The sequence below is a fragment of the Canis lupus genome, chromosome 22 (assembly GCF_011100685.1).
Source record: "Canis lupus familiaris isolate Mischka breed German Shepherd chromosome 22, alternate assembly UU_Cfam_GSD_1.0, whole genome shotgun sequence".
Taxonomy (NCBI): Eukaryota; Metazoa; Chordata; class Mammalia; order Carnivora; family Canidae; genus Canis; species Canis lupus.
In genome coordinates this window covers 52,530,391-52,556,623 of record NC_049243.1, presented here as the reverse complement: position 1 = coordinate 52,556,623, position 26,233 = coordinate 52,530,391, and the positions used below count along the sequence as shown (strand labels likewise).

The following is a 26,233-nucleotide window of genomic DNA, read 5'->3' as shown; positions in this document are numbered from 1 at the left end:
GGTCGGGTCCCGGCTCCGGCCCCCAGGAGATGCACTGATTTCTCCGTCTGCCCATTCACACCTAACCTTAGGTCTCCAGGAGGAATGGCCCATCTACCTTAATCACCGTGTGTCTACAGCCCCCTTGTGGCACATTATGGGTTTCCAAAAAATACTGAATTGATAAATGAATGAATGACAGCCATCAGATAGCTTCCTGGAGAAGAATAAAATCCAAAAAAAGTAAAAGTAGTTGCATTAGCTATTTTGACTTCTTATAATTGCCTTTAAGCCTCTATGTATTCTTTCAAAAATATAGAATCTGTTCCCAACAGCAATAGCACCTCTCCACTCTAAGAATGCTGTACATTTTATTCTATATATTTATTATAATAATAGTATAATTAGGGGCAACTGGGTGGCTCAATCAGTTAAGCATCTGACTCTTGGTTTCAGCTCAGGTCATGGTCTCATGGGTTCTGGGCTCGAGCCCCTCATCGGGCTACACATTCAGTAGGCAGTCTGCTTGAGATTCTCTCTCTGCTCTTCCCATTTGCACATTCACTCTCTCTAAAATAAATCTTTAAAAATTAATAATAATTTATAATTATTATGACTAATTACAATTATATTATAATTATTCCTCATTTCCCCTTTTTCATACATGCTTATGAAATGTGTTTATCATGTTTGACATCTAATTCTTAAATTGACTATAAATCACAGAGATCCTAAGGAAGGAGGAAATCATTGGTTAGAAAATTGTTAATAATTTACTAGAAGCAAAGTGTACTTTTACCTCTGAATACCAGGTGGGTAGAAAGCATTACTCATGTTTTTTTAATCTAAGAATTTCTTACATTTTTATGGCTTGTTCTTTGGGCTTATTTATAATGGTTTGTGACAAAGAGACAACCTTTGCTATCATGATTTATACTCTTCCAACAAAGGAAACACAGAAAGAGATAAGAAACCCAAATTAAATCATGGCACCAGATAAGAAAACTCAAATTAAAACATGACACTAAAAAAAAATAAAAATAAAAAATAAAAAATAAATCCAGTGAAGGTAAGGGGCTGACTCATAGTTTTATAAAATAAACATGAGTATAGATAGACTGTGGACAATGAAAACATGAAAATTTTCAAACCCTAAACTACAAAATCTAGCATTTATCAAATAAGTGATTTTCAGAAACCTTATGTCCTGTATTTATGGTGGCATTATGAAGTAACATCTGGCTATTAAAACATTTTTAAGGGACTATTTTGATTTTATTTGGCTATGCTTTTGTTTGGAAAACCAAACAATATTTTTTGGTATGGTAAAGTATTAGTGGTTGGCAGCAGATACCCCATATTCCTCTGTTTTTCTATTAATGCCATTTATCACAAAATTGATCCTGGACACCTGTTTTCATTTTTCATGATGCTTTTAAATTCCTTGGTGTTCAAGTGCCAATTCTAAAATTTGATTGGATTTCAGGGCAAGACAACTGCTTTAGAATCAAGGAAACTGGGAGAATTGAGAGGAAAAAATCCCGCCTCTAAGCTGTTCCAATAAAAGCACTGTTCCTAACAAAGGCCAAAGGTTAGTTGGGTAGAATTGACAGCCAGTGGTATAGGCTCAGCAATATAAGTACTACACAGCTATACACACTGAGTGTCCAGCCTTGGCACACTTTACAAAGGAATTAATGGGACGACAGAACTAAGCAATGCTAACTAAAGCCACTGAGGACACAAGTGCCCCCATTAATACTGCTACATAAGAATACAGAACATTGTCTTTGATTCTGTACAGAACTTAGAAGTAGAGCAGACATTGAAATTAGGCTTGCACATAAATATTCTAGGCTTAATTTCACATCACAACTCAAATATACCAAAACCTGGATGTGGAAATCATTTGTGAATTATTTCCAGGCTTCATAAAGAAGACCTCAGGAATTAGATCCACACACAAACATGCTCACAAGTATCTACGGTTTTTAAATTTTGCTTTGCCCAATCCCCACATTTTGTGAAATTATTTATCTGTTCCAACTTTGTTTCTTATTATTGCCTTATAATTTGGTGGAGAAAGAAATGCACATATTTGACAATTTTTTCTCCTCTACATGCAGACCTCATTGAAAACTGAATTAAAATGGAGTCGAAAAAGGAAGCACAGTATATTTTCATCTAAGCTTATCAATAAGCTTCCTTATCTGTTCTACCTAATGCTGACTTTCAATCTTTTATTTCTAGAACCCAAGTTTCCCAGTTTGCTTTCAAAATTAGTACATATAAATCTTTTCATGTATGAAAATCCTACCCAGTGGACATACTTCCAAAGGATATTCAGAAATGATTTATCTGCCATATACCAATGGCACTGTGTAAAACAAGTGGGAGATAGTCTCTGTCTCTAGAGACCAGGCATTTACAGAGGACACCATGCTCCTGGAACTCAGGGATTCAAAAAATAAAAGAACATTCTGTTACATTTTCTTTCACAACAATGAATTTATACTATTGGCTCCAAATCCTTTAAGAAGTTACCTGAAACCCTCTTGCCCTGTTGGTGGGAATGTGAAATGGCACAGCCACTCTAGAAAACTGTGTGGAGGTTCCTCAAAGAGTTAAAAATAGAGCTACCCTACGACCCAGCAATTGCACTGCTGGGGATTTACCCCAAAGATACAGATGCAGTGAAAAGCCGAGATACCTGCACCCCAGTGTTTATAGCAGCAATGTCCACAATAGCAAAACTGGAAGGAGCCTTGGTGTCCATCGACAGATGAATGGATAAAGAAGATGTGGTCTATATATACAATAGAATATTACTCAGCCATTAGAAACAACAAATACCCACCATTTTCTTCGAGTGGATGGAACTGAAGGGTATTATGCTGAGTGAAGTAAGTCGATTGGAGAGTGAGACAATGGTCTCACTCACATGGAGAATATAAAAAATAGTGAAAGGAATTATAGGGGAAAGGAGAGAAAATGAGTGAGAAAAATCAGAGAGGGAAACAAAGCATGAGAGACTCCTAACTCTGGCAAAGGAACAAAGGGTAGTGGGAGGGGAGGTGGCCGAGAGGATGGAGGATGATTGTGTGATGGGCACTGAGGGAGGCACTTGACAGCATGAGCATTGAGTGTTATATTATATGTTGGCAAATCGAACTCCAGTGGAAAAAAATATACAAAAAAAAAAGGAAGCTACCCAATGTCACAATTCTTTACCCAAAAAAAGAAATATAAATATGGAATAAAAACCAATTTTTGAAAAATTTTGGTTGACAAATATTGGCACAAATGAAATAGGATATATTAGTAAACTCTAAGATAGAAGTTTTCATGCAGTATTTAGTTTCCTAAAGGTAACTGATACAGTCTGGGGCATGACGACTTTTATGGTTACTTGTGTGTCACGTGTACACTTACGGGGCAGAGTCTCACCAGCAAGCTGGTATGTCTACTGTGAAGCAAAAACTTCTACTAAAGCCTTGACAATCAGTGTTTATTCTATTAGAAATCTGGAAAGTTACTGAAAGAATTGAACCAGGTTCTCAGTAGCAGTTTAACTTGTCAAAAAAAGAACACAGACACACACAAACACAGCAGACACAACGTACACAGAGAAAAGCGAAGTAAAGGCAAAACTCACAGTAAACTCCCTTGGACTGAAGTTAACAAATCAACTAGCTATAAAATAAACTTTTAGGATAGAAAAAGCCTACTTAAATTACATCTTTTGAGATTAAATTATTATGAAATTGAATCTAGACAAGTGTGGAGAACCTACAGCAAAAAGATAAAAGTAGACAACACACAGTGTGTGGGTGTGGGTGTTAAAATTTGCAAGTGAATGCTATAAACAGAATAAAACAATGGTTATAGAACGTTGTGTTTGACAGATTGACACTTAGAGAAAGAGGAACCATATGGCTGGTTTGGTCCCAACACAGTCTTTGAAAAGAAGGACACTTTATGTATTCTACCTAAAAATAGCTTAGTAGTAATATTCAAACATTTAGCATAGGAGCCATTGTATTTACTTGTTACCCCTAGATTCCTGTTGCCACACCTAAAACACTGCTAGAAGCCCCTGAGTCAGCTGTGAGGAAATTTAGAACTCTACTGACCAGTTCAAAACCCTTTGTGGTAGTAAATTCAGATCTTTCCAAAGTCAACAGATAACTTGTTGGTAAGGGACAGAACCTCAAAGAAATCTCATATATACCTATGTCTGACCTTAATGCTGGCCAGCCCTAGGGCTCCATTCTTGTCTTATTGTGTCTTCTTGCTCCCTGAATGAGCTTTACAAACCATCTCTAAACTAATGACTCTAACTTGACATCCAGTAGCTAGGATCAAAAACTTTAGAGTCAGCCTTGACTCCTCAACATGGTGGGAAGGTCTGTTGGCTCTAGCTTCCAAACATGTCTAGAAACAACCACTTCTCATCATCTCTAGCACTCATTCCCTACAGCAGGCTGCCCTCCTTGCCCACCTGGATGGCTGCCACAACCTCCTAACTGGTCCTTTTGCCCCTTCATAGTATTCTCAAAATAGCAGCCAGAGTGGTCCTCACATGAAGTGATACTGTTTCAGTCTACTCCAAATCATCCAGTGATTCTCCCCTTCACTAGAGAAAAAGCCAGTACTTCCAATGGCCTTAGAGGCAGTGGTACTCTCTGTGATGTGCTGCCCAGATCCCCCTCAGAAAAAACTTATTACCTGGCTGCTGCAAAATGGCCCTCAGCTGTGAGCATATTCAGGGATGGCCTCAGGTGAAGAGTCACCTCCTGCAAGGTCACAGGGTAACTTGCATCCAGTGACTGCATGACATGAGGTCATCAAGGCCCAGAAGGCTTGCCCCAACACAGGACCACTCAGAAAGGCCACTTGGGGTTCAGAGCTGCTGGTGGTTGGACCCACACTGCAGCTCGTCCTCTGTCTCTGTCCCTGTCCCTCTCCTTCCCACAGGTCTCAATACCAATGGTACTCCCTGATAAATGACTGGCAAACCAAACTCCACCTCAGAGTCTGCTTCTGAAGAAGCCAGACTGCAATGAAGATCAGACATGACCTGGCCCCTTGTGACCTCCCTGACTAACCAGTGTCCCCTGCTTGCCCTGCTCCAAAGCACACTGGCCTTCGCTGTTTCTGCTAGAAGATTGGCATGCCTCTGGGGCATAGCTGCCCCTTTTGTTTGGAACAGACTTCCCTAGATATATGCATTGCTTCTTCCCTCATCTCCTTCCTGCTCTGCTTCAATGTCACCTTCCAAATGCACCTGCTTTGACAACTCAGATAAGGCCAGAAAAAAAGAGGGAAAATATAAGGAAGGGCAATTCTCACTTCTTCTAATGTATTTGCTTACCTTTCTGGGTAACGATCCCACTTTGAAGAGATGACTTCACTCATTTACAAAAGAGCTTGAGAACTGCTGCTTTAAATACATAAAGCAGTGCAGGGGTAAGAACACAGGCCCCAATCGCAGACAAGCCCTCTGCAGCCATGTGCCTGGGGCAAGTGACCACTCTTTCAGCCCAAGCAATGCTGGTTGTGAAGTAGGGATAATGATATTCCCTAGACTTCTGAGAAAGATTGTAAGGATCACATGACTTTATGTAGTAACCGGCTATGAAAAGCCAAAGAGATCATGTAATTGCTGGAGTCTGTGGGAGACAGCCCTATGGGCTGCACAGCCAAAAACCCACTAGGAGAACATCTGCAACCTCCTTACACATCAGGACCCTAGGAAGTCATTTTACAAGCTCTGCTGGGCCCTGAGTGGCTGAGAAGTTCCAGCAAAGCACAGGGCTGGGCTTAGGAGAATAAGCACCACGCCGAGGGCACTGTGACAACGTAAGGAACACTGCAAGAGTAGCCACCCACCAATGGAGTGTGAACCACTGGGACACAATCCTTGTTTTTTGCCCTCCTTGCCCTGACTCTAATTACTTCACTCTTTGTTCTAATCTCTAAGGCCCATGTTAGGAAAACCCATAGGATTTCAAATATCTAGGTCTATACATGTGTATCACAAAAGCTTTAAATTTTAAAACCAGTCCTAAGTCTGGTTATTTGAGATTAGAGACCTAAATCTTTCCATGTGTATTTTCAACCCAAAGTTTTTATACTTTCTGTTCCTGTGATAAAACATAACTGTACTTGGCTTAAAAATAAAACAAGAAGTCCTCCCAAATTTCAGCTGTGTTTGTTTGCTTCCATTCATTTTTCATTTACTAGAGTGAAATGTCCTTGCCCATAACCTCAAATCCACAAACGTGATTGATTTCAGAGGTTGCACTTGAGGCCTGCCAGGCAGAGACAACAGACCACCTATAAACTGGCACTAATGAAAACCACAAAATATAATCTCACATTTACCATTACATTATGCATCTGCCTTTTCAGATTTACTTGCAGATCCCAATATACACCATGTATTTATTCCTGAAGGGAGACTCAGATGAGCTTATGTTTAAAACAGTAAGAATGTTCATTTTATACATATTATTAAAAGTTATCCTATAGTTATACATTAAAAATAGTAGTACCATTTATTAAAATGATAATGATAATAATAAACAGTTCTATAGAGGGATGAGGAAAGTAGACCTTGTCCTAACCAATGACCACAGAGTATGGCTGGGCCAGCCCTCCCGACCCAGGTACTCTATCTGGGAAACTCCCTGTTGGGTGTGAGGCAAGTTTATGAGGGTGGGGGGGTAGGGAGGGGGTCCCCTTGGGAAAGTCAGTGTTACATCAGATAGTCCATGGTCTTCTTTAAAGGAACACTCTGCTAGAAACTACCTTTGCTTTCGAAGTGCTCCTCTGAAGGTATCATGCACTCCTCCGACTTTTCTTCATAGCTTTATACAACTTAATATTCAGGCTAGGGAAACTAGAAATCTCCTCCAGGTCAAACAACTCTTTAAATCTATCTACAAAATTATTTTCTTTCTCCAACCTGAATTTCATGACCCAGAGAATGACAGTAGTTTCTTTGCACAGATGGTCAAAGGTAATGAGGAGTTCTTCCAGGAAAGGGTGAGCGTAGACAACATCAGCTGCCAGGATGTAGTCAAAATTGTTAGAAGACCTGGGGAAGTTCTCATCTAAAGCCACGCCCCAGGAGAGTTCTTTAACCTGAGGCAAATGCTTACATTTCATTTTGGTGTTTCGAGAAATATTATATCGCAGGTTTCCAAGTAATTCAGGTAAATCTGTGGCAATCACATGAGCACCTATGAAGCAAAGAACAGTAGGAAAAGTAACTCCAGGGATAAGGTAAAGCAATCAGGTTTCAAACCAACATGCATTTGCAATTCTGCATAATAGCTAACCCCAAGGAAAAGACTGGTCGGTCGGTACACACAGGAAGGCAATCCCTTCAAAACAGATGCTAAGGCAGCTTTACACCTCCCTTAAAAAAAATTTATATTCCTGTGTCACCTTTGCACTCCCTTACAATTTTCTGTTCTCCTGCGATTTTTTTGTTACTATTGTCCCTATGGTTCTTTGCTATTTATCTATGACATGCTAGGAGACAAATAAGCTAGAGAAAGAGAAAAATTAAAACACTTGGAATCTTTACTGGAACAATCAGAAGTTACTGTTGAAAAATGCACTGGTTCTTCACCCAAACAATTCTGAGCCCAAGTCACGTGAGGCCAAATGGGTGTATACTGCATCAGGGATCCTGCTGTTGAACAAGAGGGGCTCGGGTGTGGAAAGAGGCTTATCAATGGAATTATGTTGGAAGTATCATGACATCCATGTTTATGCCCAAGTTTTTTAGCTTGACCCCCTCACAAGTATGAATCTTCCCATCAAAAGATGTTTAAAACCTAGCCACAACATGTGCATAGTATTCCTACAGCCAAAGACCAAAGACCACAGATGCAGGACTTAGAATATTCAGATGAAGATGTGCACAATCTCCGAGTTAAAAGTGAGTAGTGAAAAAAAAAAAAGAAAAGAAACTAGAAGAAGCAAAATTGTAGAAACCAACACCAACAGCCAATAAAATTTGGCTCTGTGAGCTGTAGCAGAGCCTGAAAATGTGTCAATAAATCTAGGCTTGATCAACTCCACATCATTGGACAAGAACAGACTGGGGTAAGAAATAGGAAAGCAAAACTGTGAGAGAAGTCTAGTGCAGCTCAGACCACTTAAGAACCCACTCCTTAGTCACCATGACAAGTTTCTCTAGCCATCAACTATATTTTGTGGGAGATATTAAAGTGAGGGCAATATGTGTATCATCGGTAGAATCACAGAAATATGTTGTCACATTCTAGTGTAAGTGGGTCTATCATTTTCTTTTTAATAATAGATTTATTTTTTATTGGTGTTCAATTTGCCAACATACAGAATAACACCCAGTGCTCATCCCATCAAGTGCCCCCCTCAGTGCCTGTCACCCATTCACCCCCACCCCCCACCCTACTCCCCTTCCACCACCCCTAGTTCGTTTCCCAGAGTTAGGAGTCTTCATGTTCTGTCTCCCTTTCATTTTCAACAAATCTTTTTAAAATACCAAGATATGGAAGATCCCCCGCCCACTCCATCCACAGTGAATGTAAACTATCTGACCATTAAGATCTTTGGGTGGAGAGGTAAATACCACTAGTCATAGAATGTTAACTAAACAAAGCTTCCATCTTTGATTATTTGTGTCAAGTTATATAAGCAGCCTTAAAGGATCAATTCTTTTTAATGAAACAAATGACTTCCCAAAAACACAAAAGTGTTCTTGATCAGGAAGCCTTTAAGTATAAACCCAGTGGTGCCACTGACTACCCATATTAAATGGAATGGTGACTTTAGAAAGCCATATCAGGAAGGAACAATATAAAAAAAAAAATAGGGGAGGATTTCAAGGATCCTGTATTTCCCCAGTGTTAAAATTAGGGGAGGATTTCAAGGGTCCTGTATTTCCCCAGTGTTGAGAAAGTTGTAAATTGCTAAATCTTGAATTCCTCTCAAGATTTTAGAGTGGCAGGTGTGCACTTCTAAAGACCAGGGAAATCAAGACAGATTTGGGGAGCACACATCAGAGAAGCCAGCTAAATTAAGGCAATGAAGTAGGTAACAACAACAACAAAGAGACTGAAGCGAAGCAGGCTTAGGCATTTGTAGAGACTGTCACACATGTCATGAGAAAAGAAAATGCTGGTGAGACAAGAAGAGAGTCCCCAAAGAATGAAGATGAACTGAGAAAAGAAATTCAAGCATCAATGCCTAAAATTAGAAGCAGATGAGATTGATAATATTCCTTCTCTCTCCCAACAGGTGCTTATTCATGAAAGCATAGGACTTTAAAACCTACAAGGAATGTACAGCTACCTGGGAACAAACGTCTCAATCAAGACCAGCAGAGTCAGCAGCAGTAGACTCTGCCTGGACCTTGTGTCCCACAAGCCTCCTCTGGCAGCCTAGAGGCCTGAGCACACCTCCCATTAGAATACACTTGTGACTTGCTGCTCCATGAGCTGAATTAATAGAACTTCACAGGAAATTCTGAAACACACCAGAAAGGTGACTTTAAAATTGGTCGTGTTTCTCGGTGAAGCCCATTCAATTAGGCCTAGGTCAGAGTAAAATGAATACTAAAAGCAGCTAATGACATCTGATCATTAAATTCTTTGATCCCATTCAATCAAAAATACCTACTTACCAAGTAAACTTGCCACGATGGAGACTAGTCCTGTTCCAGCTCCAATTTCAATCACGTTTTTATCAACCATATTATAGTGCTTTACATTTGTTTCCAGAAAATAGCAAAGAACAAGGGCCTATGAAAGTTTTAAAAAAGAAAAAAATAGTGCTTGGCAAGTAATAACAGAAAGTAAAATTAAAGTCTATTAGATAAATATACAATATATACTAATGCTATGACGTGTACACGTGAATATATGTGTGCAAATGTACAGATCACCACAGAAAATTATCAACAGAAGTACATCTGCCACTATTGGTGGATATCCTCCACTTTTGGAGGATGTCAACATTTAGACTACAAAAAGTCCTTGGGGATTGCTGGGGAGATAAGAAAACTGAAACTATGGAATTCAGTTGCTTACGTTTGATTATCTTTAAAGAAAGCAACTTCTAATAATAATAGTCATTTCAAAGAAGTGTGTGGGATTGGGGCAGACAGTGGAGGAAAGGGGGTGGTCTACACCCTTTATGGAAAACTGGGAAAGGATTGGTGACCTTGTAGAACATTCTGCATGTTGAGACTGACAGATTTCATTATGATTATTTAACTCAAATGGAGCCAGTTGAATGGGAAATAAAAATGTTGGCTAAACTCCCATGGTCACAAAACACTGCAGATGTAAACAGCACTCTATTAACCCTATAAGTCAAAAATAGATTTAATTGGTGGAAGCATTTTCCCAATTTCATGATTTCTATGTTTTAGTGTTGTTTGAGGTCACAAAATAGAACTGGGGAATCTTTTTTTTCCTTCCAAATAATACAAAATAAGGAACAAAACTGGCAAGAAAATCATTGAGATATAGCAAATTTTGTGTGAAATTATACCGATGGCCAAACAACAGCACCATAACAATCCATGCCTTCAGTAATCCGAATCTCCTGACCAACAAAGTGAAATCCCTCCCAGGAGGTGGTTGTTATTAACCTTGGAACAAAACATCTTGCCATGATCTCTGCAACCACTTTCTTGTTGTCATCATCTGTCTTCTCTGAAAGGAAAAGAAAAAGTCAACAGTTGTGATTGTGTTAGTAAAAACCAAGAAAAAGAACCTGATGGAAATGTAGCATTTCTACTTATTCTAAGCTACTTTTGAATATTCACTTACTTTAAGTGCAGTGTAATAGTAAGTAACTATTTTAAAATAACTGATGCTAGAAGCCAGCAGTTCATACATCCACCAAAGTGAAAATCACCATTATTCGTTTCTGCAAAGTCACATGAAACAAATAATAATTGATATACTTTTTAAAAAGCAGTATGTTTCAAGGACTACCAATCTATTCATCTAGAACAAGAGAAAGATTGGTGATGGAACATAAGATCTTGACTATTCACATAGGCTACACAGTGTAACTAGCTACATCAAGAATATATAGTAGTATATCCTTTATGATCCGCCTTTACCCAGGCAAAAAATATTTAATACCATCCAACAATATACCCCTGTGATATTTTATTATTACTTATTTTTATGCCATCACTTTGGGGCAACTCATGGCATCTTAACATCTGCAACATACATAAGCAATTCACCAATTACTGAGCACATATTTAACATGCTAGACCATGATATGATATATGATATATGATATATATATATGATATATATGATATATGATATTTCATGTAATTTATTTTTATTTCAGATAATTTTTACAAATAATTTAGTCATTCTTATTTGTGATTTTACAGATAACAAAACTAAGATTCAGGGAGCCTTATTAACTTGCCCAAGCTCACACAACTTGTAAATGAAGGAGCCAAAATGTGGGTTGGTTTTTTTTTTTTTTTTTTTTTATTGTTCCAAATCCTCCCTCTCTACTCCTAAAAAGCTAGAATATAATTTTTAAAAACTAGTTGTCTCTAAAAATTTACAAACTAGTTATGGAGCAAGATACACATCTTTCTCCAAGTCTGTTTCCTCCTTTGTAAAATGTGAAAGATAAAAGAACCTCCATCTGGGAGATTAAATAAGATGCTATATGTAAAGTGCTTATCACCTTGGCTACTATTATCATTATTACAACTGTTATTACATCTTAGTCATGAAACTAAATTATATAACAAGATCACCATAGAAATAAAAATACTGGATTGTGAGGTACAATTGAAAATTCCATACTTACTCATAGAAGCAGAGAGTAGAATGGTGGTTGCCAGGGACAGGGTGGGGGAAATGGGGAGATACAGTGGTCTTTTACACAAGATGAATAAGTTCTAGAAGTCCAATGCATAGCATGGTGGCAACAGTTAATAATAATGTAGACCTGAGGATGCCTGGATGGCTCAGTGGTTGAACGCCTGCCTTTGGCTCAGGGTGGGATCCTGGGATCCTGGGATTAAGTCCTGTATCAGGCTCCCCAAAGGGAGCCCACTTCTCCCTCTCCCTATGTCTCTGCCTCTGTGTGTCTCATGAATAAATAAATAAAATCTTTAAAAATAATAATAACGTAGATCTGAAATTTGCTAAGAGAGTAGATCTTAAATGTTCTCATCACACACAAAAGAAAACAGCAACTATGTGAAGTGATGGGTATGTTAATTAACTTGACTGCCATGTTCATTTCTATACATCTATCCATATATATATATCAAAACATAATTCACACATATTAAATATACATAATTCCTATTTGTTGATTATGCCTCAATAAAGCTGGGGAACAAAAGAAAATTCTAGCACTAAATAAGGAAGGAAGAATGCACTGGTGAAGGTCACTAAGAGATGGCTTCACAAAGGAAATGTGTCTTAAATTTAGCCTTTGACCTATGACTTGCACTAACAGAGAAGCTATTTATTTCTTATTCCAATCCTTAAAACCCATTGACTTTTCAAGTCTTGTTTCTGTTCTCTGAGTCTGACTAGAATCCTACTGGCTAGTTCTCCCACCTCAGCAGGCCTAGTTCTCTTCAACCTAGTTCTTAATTGTAAAAGAGGAAGTCAAGAAGGGAAGAGGACAGAAAGGGAGGGGGGAGAGAGGAGGGGAGAGGGGGAAGAAGGGAGGAACATACAGACAGATCTACATACAACATTGGAGTCTTGCCTGATGGGAGTGCACCATAACCTGATGGGGGTGATTAATTCACACCTCAGTCCTGAGATCCAAAAATTAGCAAGTAAATATGTAACAAATACAAGTATTTCCAAGAAATTTGGGGGCAGTACAAAAATTTTTCAACCTAGTCTTCATAGAAGACAAGCTCCTCCTAGAGAATTTATTTCCCAAATCTCAAAAGTTAAAACCTTTCAAAATTTCCAACAATGCAATTATTCAAAATTTTAAAACAGATAGACCACTTAAAAAATGTCATATAGGGATCCCTGGGTGGCGCAGCGGTTTGGCGCCTGCCTTTGGCCTGGGGCGCGATCCTGGAGACCCGGGATCGAATCCCGCATCGGGCTCCCTGCATGGAGCCTGCTTCTCCCTCTGCCTGTGTCTCTGCCTCTCTGTCTCTCTCTGTGTGACTATCATGAATAAACAAAATCTTAAAAAAAATAATAATAATAAATTTTAAAAAAATGTCATATAATCCTCTAGAATGTCATGATGGAAAACACTTTAGATACCTTCCAGTTTAATCTTGCACCTCATGTTTGATGTAAACTACATATCCAGCTTGTTCAGCTTCCTTAAATATTCCAATGAGAGTAAATGTGCTACTTCATGAGATACATTTAGAAAATGTGATTATTATTGGGGTGCTTGGGTGGCTCAGTAGGTTACACATCTGTCTTTGGCTAGGTCATGATCCCAGGGTTCTGGGATCAAGCCATGCAGCAGGCTCCCCGCTCAGTAGGGAGCCTACTTCTCCCTCTCCCTCTACTGCTCCCCCCCCTCAGTAGGGAGCCTACTTCTCCCTCTCCCTCTACTGCTCCCCACTGCTGTCTCTCTCAAATAAATAAAATCTTTAAGAGAAAAAAAGAAAATAGGATTATTGAAAATTATTCTCAATACTAAGCCAAAATCTAACACCACCAATTTTGTTGTCTATTAACTCCTAAAAGTAAGCTCCAAGATAAGCAAACTTTTATTTTTAAAACATGTTCCAAAATTTTAGTGAAGGGGGAAAATATGCACATATATATAGATAGATATAGATATAGAGATATAGATATAGATATATATAGATATATATCTCCATTGCCAGTCTAAAAAATTCTGGACTACAGAGTACATAAAAGCCTCAAGAGACTTTCAAACTTCTCCACTGCATTGAGGCAAGAATAAGTAGAAGTGACAGTGTTGAGTCCCTAAGTCCTAAGAGATGTTATTTCCAACTCTGCCCTATGAGCTCCGATAACATCATTCCCTAATATTCGGGGAGCAGAATGACTAGACAGAGGTAGATCAAGTTTAACATCATTGAAAACTTCCCTCAGAGGCCACGGTCCCAGGAGGGACTTCCTATCAACATGACTTCCTGCCCTAAATTCTGCAATCCTTTAATAGAGTCCTTCTAAGGACCCACACAGAACCCGGTATTCCCAAAAAAACTCCAACTTAACTGCATGCCACAGGAAGGGCCCAGTCTACATCCACTCTACCACCAGCACAAATATTGACCCTTGACAGAGAGATACAGGAACACAAAACTGATTTTCTTCAGCAAGAGTCACCTCTTCTAATCCATTTCACCGTACTTCTTCAACTATGGCATGCACTGACGTGAAAGAAGAGCTCTAAGAACCAAATAATATTGGTACTATGTTTCACTGGAACTTGAACTTTCATGATCTTCACAGGCTTTGCTAAGATGAGGTGGGGGAGGGGCACAGCATTTGCTGTGGCAGTTCTTGAGGGAAAAGCAGGAAACAGTAATTGCTTCCTTGACCTTTTTGCGAATGTGTCCTCTTGGGCCTCCTTGCATACTCTCTGTAAGTGGAGCACTTTTTGACAAGTCACCCAGGGTATCAGGGATTAATAGATGTTAGAGTACACTAAATCCCAGGAGCATCTCCTAAAGTTCCAATCTTTGATATAAAAACTTTGCCACTGAATATTTATTGCTACAGTCTGACTTTGCAGTTTCTTTTAAAGGTTAATGGACCAGATTAGTGCTGTTGTCCTCACAACAACAGTGAAATAACAAATGATTTCTTTTTTTTATACTGTCTTTCCAAATAAACAAAACCGGCCATTTTTTAGAATGGCCACATATTTATCTTTAGAAGGAAGTGAGATTGAAAACCATACACATGAATATATTATTAAAATCAAAAATTACTTACACCTCCCGATAAAAAGGATCTTCAAAGAGATTTAATGAAACAACAATCATCACTATTAATTGCATATATACTTAAAAGAGCACAACTCTATCAATCCATATGTGGTCATTCAAAATTAATCATATACTAAGATGACTTTGTATCATACAGAAAATATTATCACGTTGAATAAAATTTAACTGATAAGGTTTTATATTAATATTCTCGCTTGCATTTAAATACTATATAAACACTACAGACAGTCCTTAAGATATCAGTCTCATAAAAAATTAGTATAATCTATAACAGGAAACCAAAATGTACCAAAGTTGGCTGCTTAAAATAATTTGTCTAGATGTAATATTTAGGATTTTAAAAGCAAATACACACATGCAGTTATTTCTACCTTCAAACTTTGCTGTTTTTCAGCATTAACTTTGATTTAAAGATTTTGGGCTACAATTAATTTTAGCAGTAGTTATTTAAAAACTTTAAACAGTCATTTATTTAAATCAAAAAACATGTTTAATATTAAGTTTTAGCAAATCACTACATGATGAAATTCTCTAAACTAAAATATAGTAGAAAGAGCTACATATACATCCTCACATGGGCCTTGTAATAAAGAGAAATCTAGCCCCAAATATAACAGTCAAAGAATATTTTCCTTAAAATGCATGCTTAGTTATTTGTTGAATATGGGATTGAAATCTTGAGAAGATTAATGAATGAGTAGATATTCTCTGGCTTTTAGTTAAGATTTCAAGAGCAATTTCCTCCAAAAATTAATATCATTATCATACAATGGAATTCTAATCTACATTTTTGAAGAATATTTTTTTCCACAAATATTCTCTCCTTGTTATCTAGCATTTAGGCCCTGAGGCAAGTAACTAAAACCAAGTAATGTTACACACAATGTTGAATCTTGACTTCCCTATATGAAAAGCAGAAAACCGAATACCTGTACCTGTAGATAAAAGCTATCTACTATAAAGTATTATTTTATTAATGAGTTTAATGTTAAAATATAAATATCAAAACAAACTGTAAATAAAACATCAAGACGATATTATAATTATATTGCTATTTTGGGCCTATCTATTTTAATGCTCTTTGATACAAATAAGACTTAACACCATTTTCCTGCTATTAAATCTTTGCTGATCATGAATAAAATCTACCAGGTGCTCTTGTTCTCCTGAGAATTAAAGGAGTTTCAAGTATGAAGTGAAAATTAGCAGGATTCTGCTACATTATGGTGTTTCTTTTCTTGAGAGGAAAATCTAACAGTGAATTCACTTCAGAGGTTGGATTGCAGCAAGCCTTCAAAAACAGAAGCTCTGTCTATATTCTTCTCTTTTATACGTTTAAGGTCAATAACAACAATAATAAATGGAAGGGTCAGATCACAGAAATACACCAAAAAAAAAAATGTCTTTAATAGCTATGACAGGTGAATTTAACCTTCCACTTGAGGGCTGTCATGAAAACCTGTCAGCAAAATTTAAAATAAAATCTTCTCTACTAAATGAAAGAGACTTGTCATTCAGCTGAATCTTCCATTCAAAGCTGAATGTCATGTGCTTCTTAGAAATAGCTAGAGATTTGAAAAAAAGAAAGATGTTAAAAATATTTGCCGATTAGTAAATGGTCACAGGCTAACCTGAAAGAATTCTGAACGCGTCTGCAATGTCAAGGTCCTGGGCCTGATGTTAAAATGAATTCCTGAGATGAGTTCACAAACATTTTTTGTCTGGAGGTCTGCTTAGTTTCAAGAATACACAGAAGCTGTCACTTTGATCAAGTGGATCAAGTGGATCAAGTGATGCTACATTTACAGAAGAAAGACAATGCACCTTTTACCGGGCTGCTCAGGATGCAAGTGGGAAAGAAAAAAAGAACCAAAATTAGTTGTACTCAAAGTCTGCTGCTGGGACTATTGTGAACACATGTGAATGAAGGAAGCACAATAAAAGAAGTATTTCTAAAGTGCTTTGGGAAGTACCAGTGGTTGGTGAATCGGGAGAAGCATTCTCAAGGGGGAGACATTTGAGTATTTGGAGGGAAAAAGAAGGGGAGCAGGCTGACAAGGGGGAAGCAAGGTCAAGAGGAGACAGGCCGGGGGCAGTCAGAAGACCCCTGGAGCTGGTGTACAAAGTACGTGTTGGGGTGTTATAGAAAATAAGCCTAAGGAGGCAGGTTGGGATTGCACTCGCAGGAACAAATAGAACAAATGTTGACCTTTGTTCTCGAAGGTGAGGCACTGGGAGCAGGAACTGACATGAGCAAATTTGTCATTGAAGCACTCACCTCTGGCAGCAGCAGCTGAAGACTACATTAGAAGCTCATTAAACCATTATAATAATCCAGGCAAAAGATGCCAGAACTAAACTAAGGCAGGAGTACTGGCTCTAGGAGCTAAGCAGGAAACCTTGAGCCTTTGAAGTGGTGGTGGACCTCCCCTGGAGGGCAACAATTGACACGCAAACTTGACACTCAGACTTGTGTTCTGAAGACATTTGAGGCAGACTGATAAATTGATTTTATCAATTATTAGTGATTTTCATTCAATATGTAAGGAATGTATTAGTCTTAGTTAGCAGATAGTTGCTCCTATCACTTTTTAAACACATAACGTGTGTTGATGAACAATTCTCATATTAGTAATTATATGTGCTGTGGTACTCCAACTACTACATTAAAATTACTGCCTCAGACAGACTATAGTTTGATAATGTCCCTTAAACAGCAAAAGAATTACTCAGATAAACCTTCTTCTTCATAATCCAACTCTAAAGATTTTTTTTTTAAGATTTTATTTATTTATTTATGAGAACAGAGAGAGAGAGAGAGAGGCACAGGCACAGGCAGAGGGAGAAGCAGGCTCCATGCAGGGAGCCCGACACAGGATTCGATCCTGGGTTTCCAGGATCACGCCCTGGGCTGAAGGCGGCGCTAAACCATTGAGCCACCCGGGCTGCCCCAACTCTAAAGATTTATAAAGGTGTTCATAAAAGGTTTTCACCTGATATCCCTAAATAACACACTATACTGAGTTCTGAGTAGAGTGAGCTGACTGGAGACCAGAAACACAAGATCATTACCAATGAGCAAACAGCAAGTCCAGCCAACAGGCCTCAGTTATTGCTAATTCATTCATTCACTCACTCATTTTATCGAGTACCTGACGGAGCGCTATAAACTTAAAGATAGAGCAACATGTAAGTGTAATAGAGATTTAACTAGTTAACTCAAAAACAGAAAGAAAAAGCTCCACATGTTGGAGAGCTCAGAAAAGAATGACCTGCGCCCTGACAATGATGAGTCTGGGAGTCAAATGAGAGAGGACAAGACACATCATGCAGAGAAAACAGCATGTACAAAAGCCCACGGGCAAAAAGACTCCTGACCAATTTTCCAGTTTGGGAAACTCTGAGAACTAAAATGTAGGATGAGTGGGGGTTGTAACATGCGACAAAATACTTAGGCCATGCTAAAAAGTCTTAATTTTGTCCTATTGGAAATAATGAAGCACCAAAGAATTTTAGGTTGAAAGCAATTGTGATGGGTATGAATTTTTGAAAAGATCATGCAGCTCTAGAGAAAGACAATAGGATAAAGAAAGAGCTGGCCTAGAGTGGGGGCAGCCAGGTAAGTAGAAGGCACTTACCAGAGTCACAAGAAGAAATGATAAAGACCTGAACCAAGGCAACTGGTGCTGCCAGAGGGCTAGTGGAGTCAGGAAACATGTTTTGGTAAAACTGATGGGATGTAATGATGAACAGTACAAGGAGGAGGAACTAGGATGATTCTAGATTTCTGAGCAGCCACAGAAATGAAATTGGTATAAACTGAGATAGAAAACATAGGTTGGGCTGGGATGTAAATCTGCAAAGGGAAACTATTTTCTTAATGTGTATTACTCTGTGGTATGACACACTGGCCACAGAGTGTGCTGTTCAGATTAAGGGATGCCACTTGGAGCACTGCTGCCCGCCAGCTCCAGTTCTGCCCCTTTGGCTCCTCAGATGCCATGCCTTCCCCTGGGGCTGCTGGCTAGTCACCTCCCTCCTGTTCCACAGACAACACACATCTAGTGGGCCACTGGCTCCCTCTCCTCTCACCTCTCACCTATGTCAGACCTGCACCTCCCGGTCTGATGGCTCTCCCCACCCACTTCCATTCTTCTTTCTTTATTGTCCACAAACATTTCCCCCAGTGAATCTCCTACACATTTAATCCCATGTTAGCATCTGCTTCTGGAAGGCTCTGACCTGACACAAGGTGGTAAGAAGGACATCGAGTAAGTGGTTAGAGGGGTAGATTTGGGAGTCATGCACAGAAATTACTGAGCCTTGGCTTAGGATAAATCTGCTCCAAGGCCACAGACCCTGTGGAGCTATTTTATAATGCACTGTTATGTGGGCTAAGCAGCTAGAGAGTAGCTATTGGCAATAGGTAGGCAATACAAGGTATTTGGAATAGTTAATATGAATAAGGTTTTAGAGAGCTGAGACCCTTCATGTAGCTTTAGAAACCAGAGAGAGAGGAGGACTATTGGTACATACCACAGTCCTAACTTTAATCTGTGTAAAACTTAGTGACATCCTATAATCTTGGACCTTCAGGCCAGCGCTGAAATAGAAGAACTGGGCTATAGGTTTGTTCCATCTTTTCCAAGCACAAGATACGAAGTATAAAAGTTGGGACAGGAAAGTCGCTATCCTGCAGCACTAAAGAACTGAGTGTTCCTCTGGTTAGTAGAAGTCTTTCCAACAAAATGCCATCTGACTCTGCCCCAACAGCACACACTTAATCTGCCTGCAAACATATTTTTAAAGCTTTAATTGGCTATACAGATGACTATGGGGTGTGTTTTCTCATGATATAAAATATTTTAATACTTGTTCTGTCTCAACCTTACCCTGAAGTTCTCCCATTTCCTTTGTAATTTGCCAAATTATTATATTCAGAGTTGAAACCAAGCATTGTTACTAATGATAATGATGATGATGAAATTTTATTCATAAACTGCACAGAAATTGCATCTTCATTCAAATCGTCTAAATAACTGGATTCTCTAATTGATTGTGACTTTAAATATTTAGGTTTGCAAAAATCACTACAGTAAAACCATTGTGTTTAAGTCATGTAGGCTGCCAAGACTGGGCATACTCCCAGCTCTCTTGGCCTAAAGATATGCTCACCTAGGTAGAGGCCACCTGGTATGCCTAAAAAAAGGAAAAAAATAAAAATAAAAAAATAAAAAAATAAAAAATAAATAAATAAACCAGGACTACATTTCTTAGAAAACATCTGTGTGTAGATAAAGGAGAGAGAAGAATAAAGAAGCCAAGATAATTAAATTTATACAACAAATGTTCTACCAAAACATAGTACCTGCTGTTCAGGTCTACATCTAGAGTGTCTGTCTGCACTTTTTAATCTCAAGACAATGGGGATAGTTACATTACATAATCCATGCAAAGTCACTCTTGATACTTAAAATGATGCCAAAATGAGAGATCAATTTCAAATAACTACAATTATAGCAGAATTCAAACTTAAATTCTCCTTATACTGAAAGGTCAAATCATATTATGTATTTGTCTCCAATTAGTATATCAGAGGAACCATAAACACAAGCTAGAAATGTTTTTATAGTCTAAAATCATCTTTCAGGCAGGCATTCATAAAAACTTGTAGCCTTACACAAAACTATTTTTTATCTCTCTTCCTATCTAAAAAGAAATACCTTAGAAATCACAATTATGTGACTGGAAAAAAATTTATTCTTTTTCACACACATACACACACAAAACATCTAAGTACTCAGCAAGTTTGTATATTTAATTTGTCTGTCAAAACTATTTCTAACATATCATCAGGACCACACATATAGCAGTAGACGTTACGCATTATTATAGATATTTTCAGGTTAGCAAACACAAGCCGAGATACAATATGCAATTGAAAAGTCCTCGCTGTCTTTAAGACATTAGGGAACACTGAGGAGGTAAGCACTTGTATTCTAGTTAGTTGTTTCTCTTCTTAGAATCAGTCAAATTATATAAAGAAACAAAATAATGTACCTTTTTGAGTTCCTGGATCCATTAAGCGATGAACTAATGGATGGCTGTATATTGATGTTTTCTTGATCATTTCTTGAAAACTAGGCAAATAATACATTAAAATATCAAATAGTAATAATTCAAATGTGTTAAGCGCTTTTATATTTACCTAATGAAGCTTAAGTAACATCAAATATATCACAGAAAATTCTATTAAAATTTCGTATACTAATAAACTTTGATTTAAGATAGACCCCCCCCCCCCAAGAAAAACACAATCTATGCAGTACAAATCAAAATTTGGACACAGGCTTCAGAGTCAGAAATTTTAGAAGCCCCTGGAAGAAAAAAAAGACATCCCTCACTAGAGACTCCCTCAGCTATCACAAAGAAAGGCGTCATCTTTATATGTACTAGTCAGGTATCAATCTTCACATTTAAGACGTGATTTAAACACTGGGAGAAAATGAAATGTCATTCAGTGTAGTGAAAACCACAGTATAAATAGATGCAAAGTTCACTTGTTTCTATCAGTACATCATTAGTAAGTACCCAACATCTAAAAGCCCAACCATTTTACGGTCTTTGAGTAGCTTTTACTTTAAAGAACCATACCATCTCACAAATATATTTAAAATTAAAGTATTTTGTGCCTCTCAAATAGAGCACACCAAGTGAATAAGCTTACACAAGCTGTTATTCCAACTTTGGGAAAAGACATTTTGATGTTTGACATCTCAGTTTCGGTTCATATTATAAATAATCACCATACTACCGTGAATTTATATAGTACTCCTTTCTTCCAAGGATCCCAGAACACTTTTCACAGCCACCACATTTTTCTTTGCAGTATGTCTCGATAAGTTAGAAGACAAATTATTTTCCCCTGCAGCTTACAAATGAAGAAAGCACACAGTTAAATAATGTCCCTGAGGTCACCGGCTAAACAACAGCAAAAGTGGTCACGCGTTTTGCTCCCAACTTAGTTCCTCCTCCATCCCCCGCCCCCCCCTCCAGAAAAAACCCACCACGGTCTTTATTACACATGTCTGCCTGAAGATCAATGTTTATTAAATGTTAGGTCCAGACATATTCTAAATGGGTTGGCTAAGTTTCTAGAAGTTTAAAAAGTATCATCCACAACTTTGTTTTTCTGGAGAGACCTCTGAGGGTGCTGGAAAGGCTAGCCCCAAAGCATGCATTCAGTTTAGTACTGTACACACTGGCAGTGAGTGTTTGCAGGAAGGATTAGGATCCTGACAGCTGCGGCAGAGATTAGGCTGGAATGCCTGTAAATAAGGGGGCTGAAGAGTAGGGATAGTCCACGTGACTGTCTTATGAAGAGAGCTAGAGCCAGGAAGTGAATATAAACCACTCCTACAAGTGAGTGAAGACTGTTTGAACAAAGTGATCCATTTTCTTAACTTTGATGTGAAGAGCTATTTAGGACTCCACAGCTATGACGTTCAGTGAGGCGGAGGCAGCATACGTTTTATGTTACCTGTCTGGGTGTGAACATCATTTTTAGAATCAGACAACCACAGCAAGATGTTAGAGGATGTGTCCAGTAGTGCTCTGGGCACAGGCATCGGATTACAATTCCTTCCTCCTAGGACTGAAGAGAAAGGCTGAGTGTCTGTTACCTGTACACCTGCACATGCATGGCTGCCTCTCAGAGTATGTATAAATTTTCCTGGACACTGAAAATATCCTTAATAAGAAATTTTTACAGGTAACAAAATCAAGCAATAGTGTGAAGTTAAATAAACTTAGAGGAGCGTCGGTACAACTTCTAAAAAATACTTTCTAAAACATAGTTGACTTGAAGTCACATTAATATACTGGACAGGACTAGTAGTCTGGGAGCCTAATTTTAATGAGTACTGTCAATAATTTGCTTGTGATTTCAGGCATTTACTCAATGTGTTTCTTGGCTTCCTCACCTATAACACAGGGAGGTAAAAGGTACTTAATATATATTTGCAGGAGGAATATAGTAGGTAAAAAAAAAAAACATTCTGCAAACTGCAAAATCTTAAACAATGAAAATTATTATTCATACTTAATTCTGGGCAGAGGACATTCTCTTTTTGGCTTTCTTTTAAACAAGAATAAGGAACCACTTAGTGAATAAAAATTACCTTTTTCAAGGAGCTATTTAGAAGATCATGAAACCTCAGTGCTAGATTTCTTAGGCCAAATCCCTAAATCGAACATTTAAATTGGCATAGTGATAATGATTATTTCAGTTCCACTGAACTGTTTGAAAAGTACATAGAGACCTCTGCCTCCGCCTCTAAGTTGCTTATAGCACACATCTGCATCTGAGAACTAGAAAAGCAGATTACACACACACACTCTACAGGTGAGGAGAGAGCTGCCAAGGCAGCTGAGAATTCCGTTTTTGCTGATTATTTGTAATAAAGAGACTGAGAAGCCAAAAGGAAGACAAGGCAGGATGCCAGAAGAACTTCAGGTGATCACACAGAAGTGGGGAAACAAAGAACAGTGTTTGGAGCTGGCAAAGCAGCCAGGAACTGGGAGCCCAAGATCCCAGAAAGCACATAGAAATAAACCCCACACTCAGCACTAATTCTTCACTCAAGGCATTTGCTCAACAAGATGTTAGGGTAAGAGGCTAATTTTCCAAGCAAAGAGTAGCTGAACACAGATCAAAGATCACAATAAGAAACACCCCAGCTGTCAGTTGGTAACCCCTGGAAAACTACTTTTTTAGTAATGGGGAGAAACTAGAAGATGGAATCTCACAAACACAGCAAAACAGCCTTGAATCCACCCGGTCCTGATTATAGTCAGATCTTCCCTGTGCTGCCAGCCAGAATACCTTCTGGAATCCTCTGCAGAGAAAGATCCACATCATCTATAATTTTTTATACACAACGTCCAGCATTCACTCAAAGTTTACTAATCATACCAAGAAACAGACAACAGAAAGAAACCTACAGGTAACCCAGGTATTGGAGTTGTTTAATACAGACTTTAAAGTAACCACGATGATGATATTCAAAGAATAGATGACAAGAATTACACCAAAGAACAAGAATCTATAAAAATGTCAAAAGAACAGAACTGAAAATATAATACACAAAATAAAAAAACTCAATAGATGAGTTTAACAGCAAATGTAGAGAAAGTTGAAGAAAGGATTAGTAGTAAGCTGAAAATAATTTTATAGAAAAAGTATATGATGGTTATCCTACAACATACCTGTATATACCAACTCACTTTGAATAGTAATAAATTTGTTTTGCTGCTGAGGGTTTTAAACAGGCAACCTATTTCAGAGGTAAACTATCACTCTAAATTTCAAATTAGGAGATTTGGGGCGAAAAAAAGATTTGGGTTCAGGTTACACTTTCCTACTAGATGGTTGAATTTGGTAAAGGCAGTATCTCCAAGCTTGTTTCTTCACTTGCAAAAGGATATCTCTTGGTCAGAAGGTTAAGAGAAAAAAAAGAATATAAAATGTCCTATAAATAGCATATTTACAACATAAGCTGTATATCCATTATTCCTCTTCCTGGTAGAGATTACATTTCTGAGTATTTCTAGTATATTCTGAAGAATTTGCTCAGTTCAGCTCAACAGTGGAGGACAAAGGACATTCTGCTTGCCAGGGCTTTGGTTCTTTCCTCTTCCACAGGTCGAAATGCAGATATAGCAGGCACCTAGACCATTCAAACAAGACAACAACCTAGGGATGACTGAACCTGGGACCCTGAATGACCTGATGGTGGACAGCTGCCTCACCAGCTCAGACTAGCCAGCCTGTTGAGTAGGAGATAAATAATGGTCCAGCTTATGTATGCCACTATATATGAACCCTCTTTGCTATAGCAGCTTAGCCTTCACCCCAACTACTATAGTACAAAACAAATGTAAATTATCTATTAAAGACAACAAAATTAAACAAAAGTACTACCTACAAACATATATGCAGAAAACTCTTCTCAAGTAGCTTTGAGAAATGAGAATAATATGAAAAAGGTAATGTCTCCCTACCTCATCCCCCCAAATAAGTGTTCTGCTTCAAATACCTCCAGAGAAAAGAAGCATTAAAAAAAGATCTGAATTTATTTACATGGATGTCCTTGTCAACTCTAGAAAAAGCTGCTAGAGAAGGCTGATCAGAAGCAGAGGAGATATTTCAAATTAGGAAAGAACCAATGATAAGCAAGGAAAAGTACAGCTATAGACCAAGTATCTGAGAAGTTGGGCTAAAAACTCAATATAAATGAAAGTCTTAAAAAAAAGCATCCAAGGGGTCTGGGTGGCTCAGTGGATTAAGTGTCTGCTTTCGGCTCAGGTCATGACCCAGAGTCTTGGGATCAAGTCCCGCATAGGACTCCCTGCTCAGTGGGGAGTGTGCTTCTCCTTCTGCCATGCCCCCTGCTTGTGCTCTCTCTGTCAAGTAAATAAATGAAATCTTTTTAAAAAGAGAAAAAAAAAATTAAAAAAAGAAAAAAAAGAAGCATCCAGCAGTCAGTAAGAGGTTGTTGAAAGGTATCTGTACTTAGTATTTATTGGGGTGAAGACTTTTAATTATTTGAAAGTGGAGGGAAGAAAATCAGTCAAGATGGAAAACATCAAAGATTTGAGGAAAGACAGACTTGGGGAGATGGTACCTCCGAAGGCCACAGAACCGAAGCTCAAGGTAATTGGCAATACTCTCCTCAGACTGATGTAACTGTAGGCAATCAGAACTTTGGGAGTCGCTGTGGGGTAAGCAGCGGCCAGAGCAATAATAAACTAACCTAGGCTAAGCCACTCAGAAGGACCATTTCTGTCAATAATGACCATCCTCCGAAAGCCTCTCCTAACAGTGGCCCACCTACACCAGTCCAGCCATGGCCCTGAGCCTCCACAGCCATTCAGGCAGAAGTCAGCTCAACACAACCCAAGTATTTTAAAAGGCAAATATTCTGGAACAGAGATTCCTGTATTTGGTTAATACTCAAGGGGGGTATCATGTACCCCATTTAGGTTCCCTAATTATCTCACTATAACTACAGCAAACATACTCTTCAAAGTGTGTTGCAGCAGTGAGGTTCCCTCCTGCTATTCTTTTAAGTGGACCCCCAGGAAAAATGGGACGCAGCAGGGGGCAGGACTTCATGTAGTTGTGGGAAATGGTCACTGTTATGAAATAAGAAATAAGGGTGTATTTCTTCTCGTCTGGGTCAGAAAGCCAGAGGAAATGCAGATTGACAGTGACTACTG

General features: G+C 38.4%; 1 protein-coding gene across 3 annotated transcripts; it reads right to left on the bottom strand.

Annotated features, from left to right (window-relative positions):
• Positions 1-2,802: 2,802 nt before the first annotated feature.
• Positions 2,803-25,325, bottom strand: LOC100855548. 3 transcript variants are annotated; one of them, XM_038570016.1, is made up of 6 exons: positions 22,494-25,325; positions 21,768-21,884; positions 21,014-21,093; positions 10,534-10,697; positions 9,662-9,779; positions 2,803-7,226 (listed from the first exon to the last, which is right to left on the bottom strand). In XM_038570016.1, the coding sequence occupies exons 3-6, from the start codon at positions 21,081-21,083 to the stop codon at positions 6,823-6,825; spliced, it is 756 nt and encodes a 251-aa protein (XP_038425944.1). In that variant the 5' UTR covers positions 21,084-21,093; positions 21,768-21,884; positions 22,494-25,325; the 3' UTR covers positions 2,803-6,822. The 3 variants fall into 3 exon arrangements, with proteins under 3 accessions (XP_038425944.1, XP_038425945.1, XP_038425943.1); XM_038570017.1 differs by having other exon boundaries at positions 21,768-21,878; XM_038570015.1 differs by having other exon boundaries at positions 21,768-25,325.
• Between the last annotated feature and the right edge of the window lie 908 nt (positions 25,326-26,233).